General features: G+C 41.7%; 1 protein-coding gene across 13 annotated transcripts in view; it reads right to left on the bottom strand.

Moving 5' to 3' along the window:
* Nucleotides 1-20,605, bottom strand: part of adgrl2a (adhesion G protein-coupled receptor L2a) — a 100,697-nt gene that overhangs the window by 21,475 nt on the left and 58,617 nt on the right. For 11 of the 13 annotated variants that reach the window (XM_034080960.1, XM_071202867.1, XM_034080945.1 and 8 more), the window contains exons 4-9: nucleotides 20,360-20,469; nucleotides 13,288-14,088; nucleotides 1,947-2,243; nucleotides 1,101-1,204; nucleotides 454-639; nucleotides 74-112 (exon numbers count right to left, since the gene is read on the bottom strand). In XM_034080960.1, coding sequence (XP_033936851.1) covers nucleotides 74-112; nucleotides 454-639; nucleotides 1,101-1,204; nucleotides 1,947-2,243; nucleotides 13,288-14,088; nucleotides 20,360-20,469 — 1,537 coding nt within the window. The remainder of the gene's footprint in view (nucleotides 1-73; nucleotides 113-453; nucleotides 640-1,100; nucleotides 1,205-1,946; nucleotides 2,244-13,287; nucleotides 14,089-20,359; nucleotides 20,470-20,605) is intronic. The other 2 variants (XM_034080961.1, XM_034080962.1) reach the window with 1 other exon arrangement.

The raw sequence follows: 20,605 nt of genomic DNA on the forward strand, positions 1-20,605 counted from the left end.
GGGGCAGATACAGTAGTACAGGAAATAAAGGGGACGGCAGCAAGCAGAGTGGGCAGAGGCATTGCTTCAGTACCTTCATGTATGCCCTGCATGTCCTTTCTCGTTTTTGAAGCTTTTTTATTAGAAAAGAAAAAGAACACATAAAAATAGAGACATGTAATTTGCACAATTTGAAGAGTATAGGCGTTGTAGCCCTGACTGAATCGGTCGATTTACAAAGTAACTACTGAATGATCCAGCCACTCCCCTTTTCATGTGCCGCAGACCTGCTTACCTGGAGCTCAAAGTGCTTAAGATCTCTGATAGATGCCAGAGTCTGAAATAATATAACAACCTTTTTTGTCTGTTTGTCTCATAATTTAGCTGAACTTGAAAAGATGAAATACAGAAAGGCATGTGACAAAATAACAGCTACTCTACATTACTGCATTACTTTTGGGAACACTAATATACCTTGTTGAAGCTCCGTCCGGCAGAGTCCTTCTCGCTGGGCCGGAGCTCCTGCAGCTGAGCGTCCAGGATGTCCACCAGCTGCTCCATCAGGCGCACCGAGGAGCTGACGTCCCCGGCAAAGATGGGCCCTTTGGTGTGCTTGGCTAACTCGTTGGCCAGGTTAGCGGCATTCTCACCGCTGCGGATCTGCAGGGAGAGGGAGTGAATAATGTTCACAGGAATGCAAGAAGACAGACTTTGAAAAGGTTTCTTTACAGCCCTGTTTCAGGCATCAAATCAGACTTGAATGAGTCTGTGAAATGCCAGATTCTTTCTTCACATAGGAGAAGTTGCCATGGTGGCAGTTTTAATTATGTGGTAAGATAGAAAAACACACAGAGCTCTTTGTTACAGTACAACTAATATACACATTTACTGCTGTGACACCTCTGCTTTATTCTATGGCTTATATTTGTTTTCTGAAAACATAAACAACTTTCCAGACCTATTTCCTATCTGATAAATGCAACTGTTAAGAAAATCTCACCCAGCTTTGCAGCCATCTTAGCAACAAGGACACGCTTCTATTATTTGTCTACCCTTTGTATGTTTATAAGAAACACATTGCAGTGACACAGGGAAAACATCGAGGCAGAGCTTATACAAACCTTTTGGGCAACTTGGTTGACCCAGTGGGAGGTACAGTTGCTGAGATCAGGGCCCTTCGGGTGCCAGGCCCCAGTGGAAAGGACACATGAATAAGAGGCTGTGCCTGAAAGGGAAAACAAGCACAGAAGACTCAAGTTAAATCAAGTCATATCAGATTTATTTCCCCAGGAAGTCCTCGTCAGGGCAAAACAGGACAAGGACACGGATAAGATAACTGCACACGAACAAGAAATATACTAACATCTAAATTGATACATCTCATATGAATGTGAAGCCAGAGAAGGACTGCCTGTGGTTCACTCAGATACAAAGGCCTCAGAATATAGTTTTATTTGTTAAGACTCTAAAGGAAAGAAAATAGCCAGATACAGGAAACTCACAGACAGGCAGATGAACATTCTGCAATTCATTCAGAAAATATTTTTAAACGGCTCATTGCTATTTTTGCTTCAGAGTGGCAACATGCTTTTCCTCGTCCTAATTATCCCCGTGCCTGACGAACTCTGAGCACTAACACGATTTCACACACAATCAAAGGAGGGAGGCACGTCTCCACGCAGGCTGCAGGAGGAACAGCTGAGCCTGCTCCGCAACACAGCCGTTACAGATTTACTAAATCATGTTCCGACCTGGAGTGACACAGCTAAAAACCTAACCGCTTTATAATCTGCCGTCACCGTTTCCCTTAACACCGACTTCAACTGAGGCATGTTAAAGATACAAAAGTTGTATGCAAGATTATCAGACACATCTGAACAAACTCTGGGATGTTCTCCGGGGGACGCCTCGGGTCATATTGAAAGCAGCGAGCACACGGCCCTGAGAGGAACATTAGTGCTGTTTACCTCGTGTTCCCTTGGGGCAAGGTCGCTCCACGATCATGCCCCTCTGGGTCTGAGGCCACATTATGTCTCTTTTCTCGATGGCCTCGCAGAAGCGCTCGGGTAAAGGGAAGGACTCGAGGGGCGGAGGGGAAGTAGTCTGCAGAATCACAGGAGGAGGCTTGGGCGCTCCCCTGCTGCCCTCCTTGAGCCCTGTTGTGGAGCTCGTGTTGGCCACACCCCAGTGCACCGTGGTTGTTGTGGTGGTGGTTGTCGTTTTCTGAGGCTGAGGGGTCGTGGTGACTTCTGAAAGTGGTGGAGCTGTGAAGAGAAAGAAGCAACATGTTGATGAGGATAACAGCTATGTGATGATATTATCGTCTCCACGATTTATGGAGCTTGATTCTCCCTAGGAAACATTTATTATGGGTGCTAATGAACACATGATCCAGTGCTATGGAATAACATATATAGGAGGAATTCAAATCAAATGGTAGTTGGACCTGTGGTTGTTGTATACGGTTGGCTAATTAGCGTGGCATCTCTGGGGTGCATGATATGGATATATGAAGTGTTGAGCTGAGAAAACTGTGGCAGCTATTCAACTTGACCTTCTGGTGGGCAGATGCCCTCATATACTGCTAACGATGTCCCCTGTAACTAACATACCTAATTTATTTTCTGACCATGTTTAAAGACGTAATGTTTAACATCACATGTATCCCGTTGTGTAAATTGCAGCTAAGTGCTTTGTGCAACAAGCGTATTTGCATTCCCGTTGACTATGTCTTATCCAAGGCACTCAGTCTGCAATGAACAAGACAATAATTACAGTAACATCCTCCTGCCTGGCAATCATTCCTGGCTGGGAGATTTTGTGGCATGGCTGATTAAGTTTCACTAGAGTAACACAGAATCTGTATGTGTAGCCATGGAGCCTGAGCATTCATGTTGCAGTTGTTTCTTGCAACAACTCATACTCTGATAAAGCAGGTGTGCAGTAACTCATGCAATGCCCCAGGCAAAAACAATGTTTCAGTCCCAGGAAAAGATAAAATAGTGCACTCTTTACATTTAACATGAGCCACTAAGGAAAAACTATGAAGACATTTTTCATGTGACACACCAGAGAAGTGAGAAGCACTGCACAATTACATTTCACACAAGTCAAACTGAAGGGAGTTTTATACATGAAATGTTGATACACATAAACTATTTGATATAAATCTGGTCCACATCTCCGAGTACAAAAAGAAAACATGACCCCCCTCTGTAAAAAAAACATTGGTTGAATTTAAAAGGAAGGGCTGTATCAAAAGCGCACCGATTGGAATGTAATGTGCAAACTGAATCTAATCGCATTTGAGTACTTTGATTTCCTCCATTAGGCTGCCTGTAGAGCATGCAGAGAATGTGAAGAGGTGCTGTTACACTGCTTGAGCACAGTGTTTTTCAGCAGTACGACCAGTAGTGAAAACATCGAAGAGGCTGAGCTACAGAGAGTAAAAGAGAATAGCAGGTCAGGGGCAGGAGGAGGAAGAATATAGAGAAAGGGGGGATGATGTTGGAAAACAAAAAGGCACACACAACACAATAGCAAGAAGATTCAGAAACAATGGGGACAAACTGAAGAGGACAAAAGTGTGTCTTCCAGTGAATAGAAGGGGATGCAGCCAGACCCCCGGAAGCAACACCTCTATCTATTTCTGCCATTGGATAATGGGTCTAGCTGATAGCACCCCCAACGCACACACACACACACACACACACACACACACACACACACACACACACACACACACACACACACACACACACACACACACACACACACACACACACACACACACACACACACACACACACACACACACACACACACACACACACACACACACACACACACACACACACACACACACACACACACACACACACACACACACACACACACACACACACACACACACACAACTATCACCATAGGCCCCCCGGTGTGGATGAGAGGCTTCGGCACAGTCGAGCTGAAGGGAAATCGGCTTTGAGGCTGGCTGCTACCTGTGGCGAATTAGGCTCTATTGACCAGAGGAGATGACTCTGTGCTCCCTCCTGTTGAGGGCTTTAGAACTCTATACACACACCCACACACAAACAGGTGGCATGAAGGTGTACACAGCTGACTGGCTGTTCTGACACTGAGCTGAAGACAGATTTGGCTGATTTCAACTCAGCCTTCTTCTTCTTCTTCTTCTCCCGTCCCTCCCGTCCCTCCCGTCCCTACCTGTATCCTTTTACTCAACACAGTGAAATTGTCGCTGCACGGCCTGTCACAGCGGTTGAGAGGCAAGCTGTGCTTAGTGGCCTTTTCAGCACTAGCATTTAGCTGGCTGGGAGAAATGCCCGTCTCCATTCTGCACCAATACCTTTCTATTGCTACAACGCTTATTTTCTCATGACTCACTGGAGAAGACTAAGAGGTGAAAGTAATAACCATAAAGAAAGCGTTTGCAAATTTCCAGTTGAGTTTGAAAACGAAAGCATGTAATGTTGCAGTCCAAAGAAAATGAATGTGTCGACATAATAATTAATTATCGTTGTTTCTATTTAAACATCTGGGTCTGGGTTGCTTGGCAAACGTCCAGAAGATTCCTAAGAAACTGTGGGGCCCTTTATAGGTTTCTCATTTCCAAAGTATGAAAGATGATAAAGATAAGATAGCAGTCTCCGTCTATGGGGCGTTTAGAATGCAGACAGAAATAAAATGAAAATGAATCACCGCTCGACAGAATGATTTAAGATAAAAGGGCCGCTACTACAGCCAATAAATCAAAGAGGCACCTGCTGTAATCCAAGCACATTCCTTTAGCATGTCAACTAACAACTGTATCTTGTCTACACCCCTCACTCAACAGGGCTGCGTGTCATGGCTTGCAGGGATGTTGAGCTCCATGTTCTAGTTACATGTACAATTAAATCTCTTTGAAGTTTTTATTTATGTTGTTGCTACCTACTATCAGCGGTGAAATTGTGGCAGTAATTAATTTCAGGCCTAGTTAATACCAGGCTACAACTAATGTGTTTGGCTCTCCGAAAGCATTCCATTGGAGAGGGATTAGGAAAATTGTTGTGGGGCGGATTTGCTGAGGCGAAGTCTGGGCATTGCTTTGTTTTTCTCGGCAAGCACAGTCATAGAATATACATTAAAGAGCTTCATTAACATTACATATTATGTAAAGGAGATAAGTAAAAGGCTATAATAATCCTGTTGGGAGATTCATGTCATGTCTATGATGCGAACTAATCCTCTTTACTGTGCGCAAAAGAGGCTAATATGAATGTATGCTGTACTTCCCAGGGAGATTCGTGCATAAACAATGCGGCATCTCTGTCCACTGCTGTTCCAGTGTACATAGCGTGTCAGCCCCTAATCCTGCCAGCAACACAATAATCTCATTACCTTTATGCCATAGCTTGGTTTAATTTGATCCAATGAAAGCTGGGAGGAATTAGCCCATAGGTATTAAAATGGACACTCTTCTCAGGCAGTCACTTCTTCACAGAGATGTCTAAGTGGATAAGTTTATAAGCAGCCACAGTGAGGGATGGGTATTGATCTGTTGCTATAGTGCTGCAGCAGCTTTTTCCATACTTTTTGTGATTCAATTTCAACCTATGGATTAAACGCATTAACTACATATTTCTATTTTCCACGGTGGCAACACATGGCTGACACAACTGAATGCCTTCACTCTGCAATACTCCTTTGATTATGACAGAAGAAGCAAATCCCATATATGGCCTATATGGAAACCGGGACAGGATCCTTGATTATTATGTCTCTGCTGCACTAAGCCCAAGGGAACCTTCAATTAGCTGTCACACAGTGTGAGCGCATGGAGTGATATTCTCCAAAGAGCTGCCAATAGTCTGGACAGACATATTCATAAACTCTTTGTATGATTCAACGCCTACACATTGTTGCACTTGAATGTATCACAGTGGTTCTGTTATTACCGCTGGGATTGATGACAGACAATGAGACAGGAATCCAGGAGAGGAAAAGGTGAGGAGCTCGGTGTGCCGACTGTTGTCAGAGCATATGCATACACGTCGTGAGCACTAAGGAACACACACACACACAAAGATGCACACACACGGTACCCTGGTGAGCCTCTTTACCAGGACTCAGTAGTAATGGCGCGGTGACAAATGAAAACCGACAGCATGTGTGTCTTTTATATTATGCTTAATGGCTTCACTTTCAGTAGGCACTGCATGGTTGTTCATCAGGTTTCATACACATTACCAGGTGCTGTTTATCTTGCGAAGGAGGGAAACAAGGGGTAAGTGAACACCCATTTAGCACTTGTTTCAGCTAATTTGCCAAGTAAAAAGTTAAAGGATTTATTAGATCTCACTTGTCCTCTGTTCTATGCCCTACTCTGTCATGGAATAATCATATAATGATGTGGAACAAGGAGGTTTAGCTCTTTGTTCCCATATTGTAGGAGATTCACACCTTGCCAAGGTAAAACCATCATGTCTTTCTTTAGTACAGTGTGACATCTGGGTTCTAGGTGGCAATCACCTCCTAATGGAAGAGGAATATACAGTCAGTCTAACCTCAGTCTGTTTGAGGCCATCAGAACAGGATGAATCTCGAGGATGGAAAATAAATAAATAACCCATCAGCTTTCAGTCATTTGGAACAACGCGTAGGTTAATTGAAAAAAGGTGTCAGACTGCGAAAAAACTAAGTGTAAATTATTTCCTCTGCAAATGCTGTCTCAGTCACAAACATGTATTTCACTCAGTCCTCTCTGGGTGCAGCCTTCCTTCTGAGTTCATATGGAAATGGAGCTGTTCTTGAGTATGAAATAGTGTGATGATTTACAATACGTTTGTGATGCATTTTGATATCTACCAATAATAACAATAATACACAAAGGAAATTGGATTACACGTCTTTCACCGTGCGCTGCATTTGCAGCTGTGGGGGGAACACGGTGAATGATTGCTTGGGTATCAGCAGTAAATATGAAGAAAGCTGAGTGAAAATTCGGATATTTTCCCACGTGTCACGTCCTTGTGTGTACAGTATACGTCCATGTCTTAGGGAACAACACCTAATAGCTGGATTATGTTATTTACTGCTGTTTGCAATATTTCTTTTTCAAACAATACAAACACATTGATTCTGATGGACAACGGCAGACACACACACACACACACACACACACACACACACACACACACACACACACACACACACACACACACACACACACACACACACACACACACACACACACACACACACACACACGATTATAAACACATGTACACATTCATATACACTCTCAAACACAGAATGACACCAAAGTATAGAGAACAGACACAGCAGCTGCCAGACTAGAGCCTGCTTTTTTCCCTCCTTGCAGCTTTCTCTGTACTGTACGTGCCTCACATTTCAAGCATTAACTCCAAGTGTGCCAAGCAGACTGATATTTAATGCTGTGCGCACAGGAGGATGTCTGTTTCAGGGGTGTCCGCACACACACACTCTATAAGCACGCTCACAGCTGTGTAACGCTGCATATACAGAGATTAGAGAAACACACAGACACAATAATCAGGCCTGTGCGAAATAAATCTCCTTAAAGGCGTGTGTCAGGGGGTGATGGGGGACCATTGTGATGTCTGAGTAATAATTCTTTTAATACGCCTTGTTCCACAGTCAGACTGTAATCAAACAAGAGACTATGGATCCCCTTGGCTACATAGGGCTCAGTGTAAGCATAATCACCCCCCCTCTCTCTTTTATGTAAAACATCTCAGTGACATTCTAAATCATAACCCCGGGTTTTGTTGCCCACATAATTGTACGCTGTCAGCGGATACTGTGTGCAGTAGTTTAACATCAGGAGAAAAGGTAACTATCAGCTTGGGAATACAAGATGTGTTTGTGGATAAGGAGTGAAATGTACCTCCTTGTTTTGCAACCCACGGCTATCGCGTTTTAAGACGAGCGGCAGAGATCGGTGAAAGAAACCGGTGACCTCCTGACATCATGAGCTGGATGGCCTTTAACGCTACCAGACGCTGGGTTGTTAGGTGTTATCCCACGATGAAATATCATAAACAAGAATGAGACCATTGGGTTATGATGTAGACGGAATAACGTCACAGTCTGTCATAAAACCGTGGTTAAAAAACCTTCATTGGAGGAATACAAATGGAAGCAAGGCATATAGGGAGATCCTGTAGTCCAGCAGTACAGAAGGAGGCCTTTAAATAAAGCAACACTCCCCGTAGTGCACTAACAGCTCAGAAGAAATGATTCCAAGCTTACCGAGTTCAAAACATTATCACTAAGACGGACACAATTTGGGGATTTAGGGACACCTTTAAGTGCTATAAGAGCATAAGGGACAAGTGGAATTAACCCATAACATGGACAACGCACAGATTTGAGGCTATATGTGCCTTTTGGGGATTTTTACAAAGCTGTTTTCTGCAGATTGTTGTGTACAGCGAGGTGATTTGGTCTGGCAGGGATTGTTTTGTCGGTCAACACTAGTGTGATCGTGACAACAGCCAACAGGAGTTTAAGTCAACAGGAATAAAAGTGCGAAAGAACCACAGATCAGTTGCTTTTAACAAATCAAAAAGCTGGTTTACATCAGCAGCTAAATGTGGATCGATCCAAAAGGTATATAAGCACAGCTAAAATACAGTAAGCTTCATAAAAAAATGTTGCAAATAATAATTATGGTTAAATCTAAAACCTGATACAAACTGTTCCTCTGGTGAACAAATATTTCTGACAAAACTGGGTAGTCTGAGATCCCTGATCTTCATGTGTGTGATGGCCGTATTTGTCCTGCTGTTATGTGTGTACAGTTTCCCAGAAGGCACGGATGAGGATTTACTCAAATCCTGTCATTTAGTGTGCACTGCTCTCCTTGGGAATGATGATGTCTTTAGCCTGTTTTCAGGAGAGAAGCCACACAGAGGCATATACGTGTAGACATGCACGCACACAAATGCAAATATCTGGATTTAAGGCACAGTTCACTACAAACACAGTGAGAGACTACTGGCAGCACGAGTACAATGAACCAAAAAAGTAATGGGGCTGGTAAAAAGATACAGAAAGAAACAGATTGATCCAATAGAGAAATACAAAAAAGAGAGGCGATACAATGGCAGCAGCAGAAAAAGAAACAACGAGAATATGACAGGAGGACAGAAAAACAAAAAGGGTGATTTTCCACATCAACACAGTCTCCGATCAAACCGCTGTGTCCACTTGAGCAGCTGACAGGGGGCTGGGGAGAGGGAGAGGGAGGGGGTTGTTGTCAAGGAAAACAAACTGGCCGTTTTTAACACATCCCGATCCCTGCGCCACTGCTGAGCATGTAGGAACGAGACGGCTCTGCCATTTTACCTGAGCACCTCCGTTGGCTGTGAAAGCTTGATGTTGATGTTTAAAGTATCCATCCTTCTCTCTCTTTGCTGTCTCTCTAAATGTTGCCACGCACGAGTTGACCTCTATGTAAGCGCTGCAGAAGACAGGAATGAATCATAGGGGAGCTTTATAGTGAGGCGTATATTCATCAGACTATAAGAGGTAGGCTCTCTGGGGTGACTGCTAATGCACATGACTCACAAGCATCTGTAACAGCTGAGCATTTTTGCATTGCAAAGCACTTTCACAACACACAAACTACATTGTTTTGACCACATGCAGCGTTTTGTTGGCTAATTGGCAAGTTGTGTCAGTGAGGCCTACCTTATAATTTCAAACAAATTGGGTCATTCCCTTCCTTATGATCCCCACTTGCAAATGTATAATTTGAGGGGGCAGCAATGATTGAAATTGTATGCAAATGTATTGACATTTGAACAATTAAACAGCAGGCCTTGATTTGTGTGGGTGTAAAGTGCAGCACCGGGGGCTTTTATATGGAAGTGATTCAGGAACTAATTTTGCAACTGGGGATAAATAAAAGGTTTGTGAGTCTCACCTGTGCCCCATTGAGGCAGTGAATACAGTCTGTTTGTGCACACTTCTGCTAAGAAACAGATTTTGAGATGCTTACTCAGTGGTTTGAGGCCACATATCAGAGCTTGGCATAAATGAAAGGTCCATAGAAATGAGGCATAATGAGTTTTCTCTGGGAATACCTCATTTAATCATCTAACTTACAAGATGCGACAAAGGAATATGTACTTAATGAGGTCTTGAATGCAAAAAGAAAAACAGACATGGAGCCGTGGTTAAATGAGTGGATTATGGCTCTGCTGGTCGAAGCCAAGAGTGGGACTTACTGACCCATTTAATGTCCACTTCCAGTGGAGCCGCATGTTGGATGTGACCCCATCCCCTGCCCCATAATCCTACAAGAGATGATCTTGCCCCGACATGAGCAATGTTATTGGACTTGACAAAAACCCAGCTGTCTGCCACACAGGGTCTAAACATCACTTTGATGTGATTGCGTTCCATGACGGAGCGAATCATGTGACAGAGTTGTTTGTGCACTTTTGTGAAAAAAGGGAGTATGATTGCGGTGGACAGCGTACAAGCTTTGAAAAACTGTGTTAAATGAAAAACCTGCAGATCCTTTTGTTTTCTTTTGAAAAAAGTCAAACAACTAACACAGCTCTAGCATCTACATGAATAATTAGCCGTGCTTTGTTGTACAAACACAAATTCCTGCATGTGTTAAGCTTTCACATGTGCTTGCGATGACTTGAGCAACATTGAAATGTTCTTTTCATTTTTCTTTTCTTTTGTAGTCTACTGCTGTTCAAAACATGTGCCTTCAACTTTGTACATTACAAAAGCATTCTGATAGCTTGTTTCAGTGCCCAGTGAAGCAGGCTCTGAAAAGAACATCAAGATATCACAGAGAGGGCATCCAGTGACAGCCAGAGAAAAAGTGCCATCATTTATGTGTCAACATCTGCCATGTGGGAGGACAAGTTTATTGACATCTTGATGATCATCATGGACCATTCTCCCTTGCGCTCATCGACTGAAATCAACATACATTAGTTAGAAGCGCCGGGCAGGCTCACGTCTCATTTGTCAAGAAGAGAGAACAGAGTCCTGGTTGAGGTTAACATTAAGATGTGTGAGTACAGAAGCTCCAAGAAGCAAATGCAGTATGTCAGTCAGTGTATGTGTCCAAACAGTATGGAAGGGAATCCATAGGGTGCTTGGGAGCTTGACTGTCTGAATAAACACACACATAGGCCTAGGGCTGCTCGATTATGGCAAAAATCATAATCTCGATTTTTTTAGTTAATAATTGACATCACGATTATTAAAAACGATTATCCATTTACTTTACAAAACATCAATTTATTGAAAAAAAATGTGAACAGTCTGTTTTTAACAGTTGATTACCCTAAACTGTAAATATAATTCAACTGAAAAACCAATACAAAATAAATAAATAAAAATATAAATAATATACATAATCGTTTTATTTAGATTATGTTGTTTTCATAATCGTTGCAAGCCAAAATCGTAATTGCGATTAAAATACGATTAATTGAGCAGCCCTAATACACACACACACACACACACACACACACACACACACACACACACACACACACACACACACACACACACACACACACACACACACACACACACACACACACACACACACACACACACACACACACACACACACACACACACACACACACACACACACACACACACACACACACACACACACACACACACACACACACACACACACACACTCAATAACTACTAGATTTGACTCTTATTTCAGGGTGAATCCTGTTAAAGCCTCTGATTTCTCTATCGGTAATCAGTGTTCATTCAGCAAATGAATAAATCAATTGAGCATGCAGCCTGTATGTACACTGCTTATTCCAAGAATCCATAACAGCTAAACTGAAAATAAAGGATGTTGCGGAGGTTGTAGCTTGACTGCCTTATAATCAGTTTAGCGTTTATTATATAAACACATGATGGCATGTAAAGACATTTTATTTGTACTAGATAGCAGAAAAGGTGATATCATGACCACTTTTACAGCAGCTGTCAAGGTGCTGCTTGGAAACAGCTCATTTGAATTTGCTCTGTGTGACATTATGTTTTGGGCATGACTAAAATAAGCAAACACCTTTTGGCTGAAGCATATTCCACAATTGCTCTAAATGTGCCTGTGATGTGCAAATATTTAATTAACAAAATCTGGCTACTATCTGTCTTATTGGCAGTGGAGAAACTTCAAATATGTTATTCAGAGTTGGGAAAATAAAATAAAATATGTTTTTATCTTGTTAGATGATTGTTGCAGTATACCTCTCAATGCGCCCTCAGCATATTCATTTCGCTTTCCAACCTGCACTACGTTACTTGTCACAGTTAAGCCTGTCTTGGCCGGATTGATGCTGCTCCACTGGCTGAACCCTATTTAGCAGCCATAGCCCACGTCTTATCAATACAAAAGTGGACGAGCAAACACATTAATAAATATTGAGCTCTGGGATAATCTGTGGAAAAGTTGCTTGACCTCAGCGGCTCATCACTGACTGCGTTGAGCATTACGTGGACTTAGGACTCTGGGTGTAGAGGGGATTAAGATAATTACTGTTATTATATTCTCAGGGTATGGACTATCGCAGGCCTAGGCTAGCTTCCCCTCAGTTCTTGACAGCTAAATTAAAAACATACACTGCTGATGTGACCCCGGATGATTGATCCTTCTCCCTTATGTCTACCATCTCTTTCTCTCTTAGACCGAACCTTGAATCCTCACACTCTGCCGACAGAGAGTGAAATACTTTTTTTAATGGCCGATGGAGATTTGGAGTTCAGCAGCACTTGGGGAATGATCTAACCTTGCCCCAGGCAAGACTTTGCACCTGTCCGGGCATGTATGTTTCCAGAGGTGAAAGTATATATCTCTTTCCCTGTCATACCCTCTTTAAAACACGAGATATGCTAGCAGGGGTCCCTTGAGCCTTAGCACCAGAGACTCAGGGAATGCCCGGATGGTAAACCTCCCCAAATCCCCAAGATACTGATCCCTTATGATATGGTAACTGGCTGCGAGGTGTTGTTTACCACAGAGTCTGACTCACTTCACCCCCTGAGATGCTTTCCTACACTCCAAAGCTTCCGTAACATATCTAGCACATATACGATTCTAAATTAAAAACCTGTCAGCTGTGGCACTTCATACATAGATGGGAAATACCAAAGGAATATCAAAGCGCCCTTGACAGCAACTAAAATCACGATTTCAGGGAATGCAATTTAATAATTTTGTCAGAAAAATAAATGATCGGGGGGCTCGGTTCTTACCATGTGCTGGATCAGGTGGGCCAAACTCCAGAGTGTATCTCAGGATGTAAAAATTATTCCACACATAGAGCTGGTTATCTCGCGGATTGTAATCCACAGCTGCAATGTACTGGTACTGGTTGGGAAAGTGGATATCAACGTATTCCCCACGGTTCTGTTTGGTGTTGTAAACGTAATCGATCATGCTCTTGCTGACTTCACTTTCGTTGTCTTCATAGGTGGAGCGGACCACGTACAGTACTCCACAAACCATGAAGGCATTGGAGGCTGAGCGCTTATCATAGGTCGTGTCCCAGGTAGCCTCAAATCGCAGCGTGTAGGGGTTCAACTGGCTGATTACGATCATGCCGTTGTTCTGCTCGGTGGCGTAGATCACCCACAGCCCATTCTCATCTACGGCCAGGTCAATGTCTGTTTTGCCACCCCACTTGTAGGGCGATGTGTCGTGGTAGTTGGCATTATTGATGATCGCCTCACCACTTTTGATTCGAGTCCGCAGGTCAAACTTCACAATGTTGCGGGTACGCTCCTTGTTGAAAAACACGGCCCCATCGTAGACCACAAATCCGGTGCCATCCACCCGGTGGGGAAGCTTGTAGGTGATGGTTTGCCGGGCGTTTTGGAAGTCATCAAAAGAGGAATACTCAATGAGAGTGTCTGTCCTATAAGGAGTCCAAGGCATAACGTAGATTTTGTCGCCAGCTTGCAGCGGGTCTCTGCACCAGGCGCCGGCTTGTTGCTCCGCTTCAAATAGAAAGGAAGGATCACCGACAGCTTTCAGAGTCCCAGGACAAAGAAAAACTAGTAATGGGAGAAGAGTAGAATAAAAAAAAAAACAGACACAGGTTAACATGTGGAAAATAAAAACCACACAAAAATATATGTAATATCCATATAATCTCTAATGTCTTCATTTTGTTTTACAGGTTGTCCATGAAGAGTGGGGACAGACAAACTTTAAAGAGTGGCCAAAACACAACTAACAGCTACAGCCAATATTCACAAGCAGAATAAGGATTTTGGTTTTGTGCATAGAAAGAAAAAAAGGAATAGGAAAGTTATTAAGCATAATGTGTAATATATAAAGTAGTCAGAAACAAAAAGAAGCTGGGCCTCATAGTCATTAACTGTTGGGAGTAGAACACAAATGAGGGGAAATAGAACAGAAACAAAACTTAACGAAACAATTGGTCCTGTAAACAAAAAAAATGCAGCCAACTAAAGTCACTTGGCAACAGAAGGGTTATGAGAGAGCAGGAGTCAGCACAGTCTGCAAAATGTTTGTGTGTACTTAGACGTGTCTGGGTTACACCACCTATTCTACGGTATATACCCGAGTGGCTTGTCATTACGATGTGGTGCAAATGTCACAGCCATTAACATTTAAAAAACTTTCAGTAAGGGTCTCTTGAGGTGTTATGGTTGGTGCTCTGAGGCATAGGAGGCATAAGAATCAACAGAGAAAAGAGCAGCAAGTGGTCAGGTGAGAATAATGGGGAGAATCGTGAAAAGAAAGGAGGGGGCCTTGAGAGAAAAGGGACAGTAGAAAGCAATAGCTAGGAAAAAAGGGCCAAGAAACACTGTAACCATGGCATGCTATGGAAAAGGGTTTGGAAGCCAGGCAATATGAGAATCTGCTGAGTAGCTTAAGCACCCAGGGAGAATGAGGAGAAAGCCCCTGTGGACTGTAGCCAATACAGCCCATTTACATCTTATGGCAGCTCATGTGCTGTCTTTTTTATGGCCAATATCAGGGCTTCCATTGTTCCACTAGACTGGCCGTTAACATTACAGTTGGGGGGGATGCTGAAGATAACGTTTGCGATGTGTTTGTAGGGGCCACCATGGGAAAATAGGTAGTTTACAACCAGATGCCACAAAACAAGGAGCTAGGGTTTGGATCGTGTCTTTTATTTACCTTTTTGCTCCACTTCTATTTTAAGCGTTGGAAGAGAGAATGAAAGGGGTGCAAGGGAAAAAAAAAGAGATTAATATGAATTAACTGTCATCGCTACGATTACACATGCAGAAACACGTTATGAGACACGGACAAAGACGGGAAGACCTATTCAGAGAAAGCAGGAAAAACGTGAGAACGGTGACATAGAGCCGCTTAGGCCCTGTCTTAGAAAAAGGATTAGATTAGTACAAAATGATCAATTGTCACAATAAATGAATGGCACAGTGGTGGGTGGATTTTATCTTTCACTGCCAACTGCCTGCATTTATGTGCTGGCATAACTTTGTGACATTTACAAGTAAAACATCTTTAGATTGTTTTACTGACAGGCAATTCTGTGATTCACACACAATAATGATCTTCCTTTAGTTGTAGTTATCAGGTGATGAAAATGATTTTCTTAGATTTAAAGCCAATCTACTGTAAAATGCAAATCATTACAGCATTTTATTGAGTTATGACTTTGGTTTTGTTTTTAAACTCTGGCCTGTTTTAATCCACCCACCACCAAACACACTCAATAATGAAGAAAGAGTGTAATTTGTCTTTTTGTTTTATACTTTTTTTGAAATATAGCTAACTAAAGCAGTATGATAACTTTTTTATTTCTACTGACTAACATGGCGATTTTATTACAATTACGGTGCCATTTCATCATTCAACATCTGAATAATATCTTTAAAAAGTCTTGGCCTGAAACTCTCATTGAACTTTACTTCTTTCACAATTTTGAAGCCACAAGCGTACAAAGAAATTAACTAACTTTGGCTTTATGCAGGAAGCAGATAATAAGTGTAAGTCACTGGAGCAAAATACATTATGTGCACTCACTGTCGGAGCGTGTATTACATTTCACAATACAGGACTGCACTTAATTAGTTATTTGGTGCTTTCCGATCTATGGCAGAAGTCTGCAATAAATTAGCCATCAAGTTTAAATTCTTTGAAACAAGGCGCCGAGAAGCATTCATCTGATGTTAATGGCTGATTATAAAACATATGATGATTACAAATTAGAAAAGAATGCCATATGCATCAACAACAAGATGGAATATTTCTAGAAATCTTTTTATAAAAAATGTACTCAAATTAATCAGAAAAAGTTGTTATTTTAAAGCCTGGGTCAGACTGCAAGAATGCTCAAAAGTATTGTCTTTCCAATCTGCAAAAGTTGAGTTTGCTCGCTGTTACATTTTAAATATGGTTGATTTGATTTCCTTACTCTAATATTAAACTAAATGAATTATTAAAAAAAGAACACAGGGCAATTAAGCTTAACATGTAATAAACATAAAGGTATTCGAGTTAAAAAAAAAGGAAACAAAAGTGAACTGATTCAGGCACATTGCATTGTGCATTACATATGTAGGTATTTACATTTTCTGTCTCCACTTACATTATTATATGAATAGTCTAAAAGTATAACACTGAAATTAAAAGGGAGATTTATGTAATGACTGAATCGGTACAGGCAGAAGCATAACATTTAATTTAAAATGCATTCATTCAAAACAGAGCAACTTTGTACTCAGTGTTTTTAATTTCCCAAATACAGCGTCAGTTCTCTTGCCCTTGATCTACACTCTATTGGTTTTTAATGTCTTTCTTAGATTTCAGTCTCAAGGGGCTTCGCTACACAAAGGATCCGCTACAGCGAGCCTGCAAGGATCAATGTTGAAATACCTAATGTATATATTTTGAGTCAGTTTTTGTAGCTTGGGATGATGTGAGCAACCATAAGCTAGCTTTCCTTTGAATGCTGAAACCCTCCAGCTTTAATTAGTGTCGATTCATATCAAAGTTTGGATCAGTTTTAATTGCTGAGTCTGACCTAGGCTTCAAAAGACAGTTGAAACTAGAGAATCTGAAAGATCCGTAAATTAATTCACGTCATTCTGCAGAAAGAAAATCCAGTCTGTTGCATCTTACTAAGAGATCACACACAATAGGAGGTAAACAAGTTAACAACAGTTGAGATCTCAGAAGTCACCAACGCCAAATAAAACATAGGAGGAAAGAAGAGGACATCAAAGATGATGTGAAGGAAACCTGGAAGGAAAAGGAAAACACGAAGACCTGATGATGTCAGTAGAAATGTAAGAAATAGAAAATAGCAATCAGTGTGATCAGAAATCAGTCAGTGGATGAAGAGAATGAGGTCGCCAAGGAGGTTTCCTGCAGATTGCACAGGGGAAGGGAAGAGAGTCAGTCACTTTTAATATAGCAACATTGAAACAAACAAACATGAGACACATCCCAAACTAAACCCTAAGACCCTAAACTTTCTCCACTACATAGTACAGCATTTCTAAGGATTTTCTGCTTCCTATAACTGTTAAAAATCTAATTATATTAACTTGTAATATCACTGTAGATAATCAAATGTTACATCTTCACTTGAACCAATGTTTGCTGTCACCTGCCGACTTGGCGTGTTTCATTTAAATTAACGCCTTTTGTGAGCTACACTGAATTAATAAGGGAGAACATCTGAACACAAAAGCGAAGACACCTAAAGATCATGCTGCTGCAGCTTGACTTCAATTTTCATAATCCTTCCAGCACTGTCACATGGAGCGAGGGGTTTCCCTGCATTACAATGCGATGTAAAAGGAACACTTTAGCATATAGGACTGTGGCTGCCCTCTGGCAGCAAGTGAGAATAGGGAGAGCAACTTTTTTCCAAGCATTTTTCCAAAAAGCTTGCACAGAGCAGTCTTAATGAAAAGATGGTCTCTGCTTTTATGTTGCCTGATTCAAGCAATTACTAAAGCCAATTCAAAGGGTGACTCAGTGCCAGGTGACGGCGAAATGTACATCCTTGGCTGGAACATGAATATAATGTTGCTAATGAGGGCAGTCCATGACAAGAACCAAATTATGAAGCCAAGAGGATGAAACGTGGAAATGTTGTTGCAAAGGCCACTTGCACAGAAGAGAACAATTCCAAATGTGCCTGTGTAATTATGCATAGGCTGAGACAATAGAGCAAAAATAATTAAGTAGCACATTATGTTCAGTCAGTGACGGAAAACAGCTGTTTATCATATTGTGTTATTAAGCTGCTGGTTATATTTCATGGCACAAATAGACTTTGAGGGGGAGCGGCTGCGAGTCAAAATGAGGACACTGTCCCGTCGTTGATCAGCTTAATGGGGATTTAATATGTTGTCTTGCAAAACAACTTCTAAAGTCTTGTAACCCAGCAAATCCAGGGGATCCTAAGCTCCTGAACCACTGCAATGTTTTTAATCACAAATCTAGTAATTTGGCATACTGTAGGATCTATTCTAACTGCAGGAAGGGTCTATGCTTTCCCATCTAAAGAAAGGGTTAGCTCTGGTGTAGCAAAGCTCAGTAATTCCACTAAAATGTTCCTTTCTCTGGAGTACTCTGACGCTGAAATGTATATTGATTTTATTTTGGGGTAAGAGGAGACAAAGGATTGGCCAGAGGGGAAAAAACATGACACGAAATTGCCTATGAATCACAATCGATCACAGTTTACATGAGGGCTGAGTGGGAAAGGCTGGGCTGTGTGGACTGGATGAGACTGGGAGAACACTAAGCACTTACCAGGGCAGTCGCGATAGGATACATTCTGTGTTCTTGGTCCTATTCTGGTTGGGCATGGACCTTGAGAAGCAAAAAGATGGGGCTACAGATATGCATTTTTGAAATGGCTGAGAGTGAAGTGACGACCTGTTGGGATTTTTCGTTTGATAGACATCGCCAGGACTGAGAGTCCGTGGGCAGAAGTTTATTTTTCAACACAATGCGTCGTTGTTGACTGTTTCCTTGGTGCAAGAAGGAGGTAAAAGACAATCATAACAGTGGGCGGAAAAGAGTGCACCTTGAGGCTAATCCTACTATTGAGGTTTGAGGTAACACAGCAAGACATAGGATCAATACTTCACTTAACTATGAGGTGAAGGGAAAAAAAACAAGAAGGAAAAAAACAAGCTGTAAGGTGTTTAGGGTAAAACCTACAGGATTTGTCTTTGTTCAATAAGGTGGACTCAACGACTCATTATTGCTTATTCCATTTTTAATTACAGGTCCTTAAAGCCTTGACGAGGTTAATCTTTAAGTTGTAATGGGATTCACCATTTAATGATGCTCGCTAATGCATTCGGATTCAACACTGAGGGGACGCCTTGGACAGGTATACCGCTAATTAGCAATGTAGATGAAATGTGTTGAATATAAAATATGTAGTATGTAGATTAACTTTGCATTATTTAAATGTGGGCTATATTTGGGAAATGTGTTTTTAGAGTATAAACACATCTAAAGTCATCAGAGTACACAATACATTTGAATCTACAGTACAGGACAGCTGCAAAATACTATCTTCAATGATCCACAATCTCATTATTTTATGTACAACTGATAAGTGATTCTGGCAATTCATCTTAATCTTTGTTATTAATCAGGTTGTAAAGGTTAAATGGGGGGATTTCCCCTCGCAGATTGCAAATGAACATGGCAGCTTAAAGGACAAAGGGGAATTTTAATTCAAAGGGCAATCTAAAGATTGTTTGGGAGCTATGAATATTTAAGCGTCCAAGGAGCAGAAATATGTTAACACTATCTCTTTAGGTGAAATATTACCTTGTTGACTTACGAGTAGAGCCATTCTGTTCTGTTACATAATGAAACATCTGTTAACATATTTCAACACCTGTTGTACGGATGTGTATTAAGCCATCAAGGTGAGCTGTTTAGCGCCTCATAGACTTCTCCGTGCGAGACTGGAGTGATGAAACATCATTGAGAGTCAGCTTGTCTTCTTCTACCCTTCCTCTTCTATTCTGCTACCTCATACCACGGTCGGCTGGAAACACGGTGAGCACATCAATAATAAAGGCAGTACAGAAAGAGGACCAAAGGGTTTTACAGGTCATATTTCATGAAAAGTTCATGGTGTGACACAGATGGAAGAAGAGATAGAGGAAAGATGGTGCTGGAAGGTGTTAGAGCAGACTGTGTGGACAAGGCAAGAGGAAGAAATTAGACAGGATATGGTGTGATACTAATGAAAGAGAGGATGGGAGTGTGGGGGAAGGGAGGAGGGAGAGTTTCAATTCATGACACAAGGGTCAGACTTACTGTAGGGCACACACTCATACTGGACCTCCAGGTATTTGTAGGTTCCTGGGCAGGGGTCAGGGAAGACATCTGAACCAGTGATTACAATGCACTGTGTCCGATTGTTGCATCTGAAAAACAAAAAAACACAAATGAGCAACATAAACACATAATAAATCCCTTATTTCAAAGAAAAATAAATGGAGGATGAGAGAAGAGCATGTGTTCTTAACTCTTGCTCTGGCTTTCAAACAATAACATTTCCCA

This window comes from Pseudochaenichthys georgianus, chromosome 4 (genome assembly GCF_902827115.2).
Source record: "Pseudochaenichthys georgianus chromosome 4, fPseGeo1.2, whole genome shotgun sequence".
NCBI lineage: Eukaryota > Metazoa > Chordata > Actinopteri > Perciformes > Channichthyidae > Pseudochaenichthys > Pseudochaenichthys georgianus.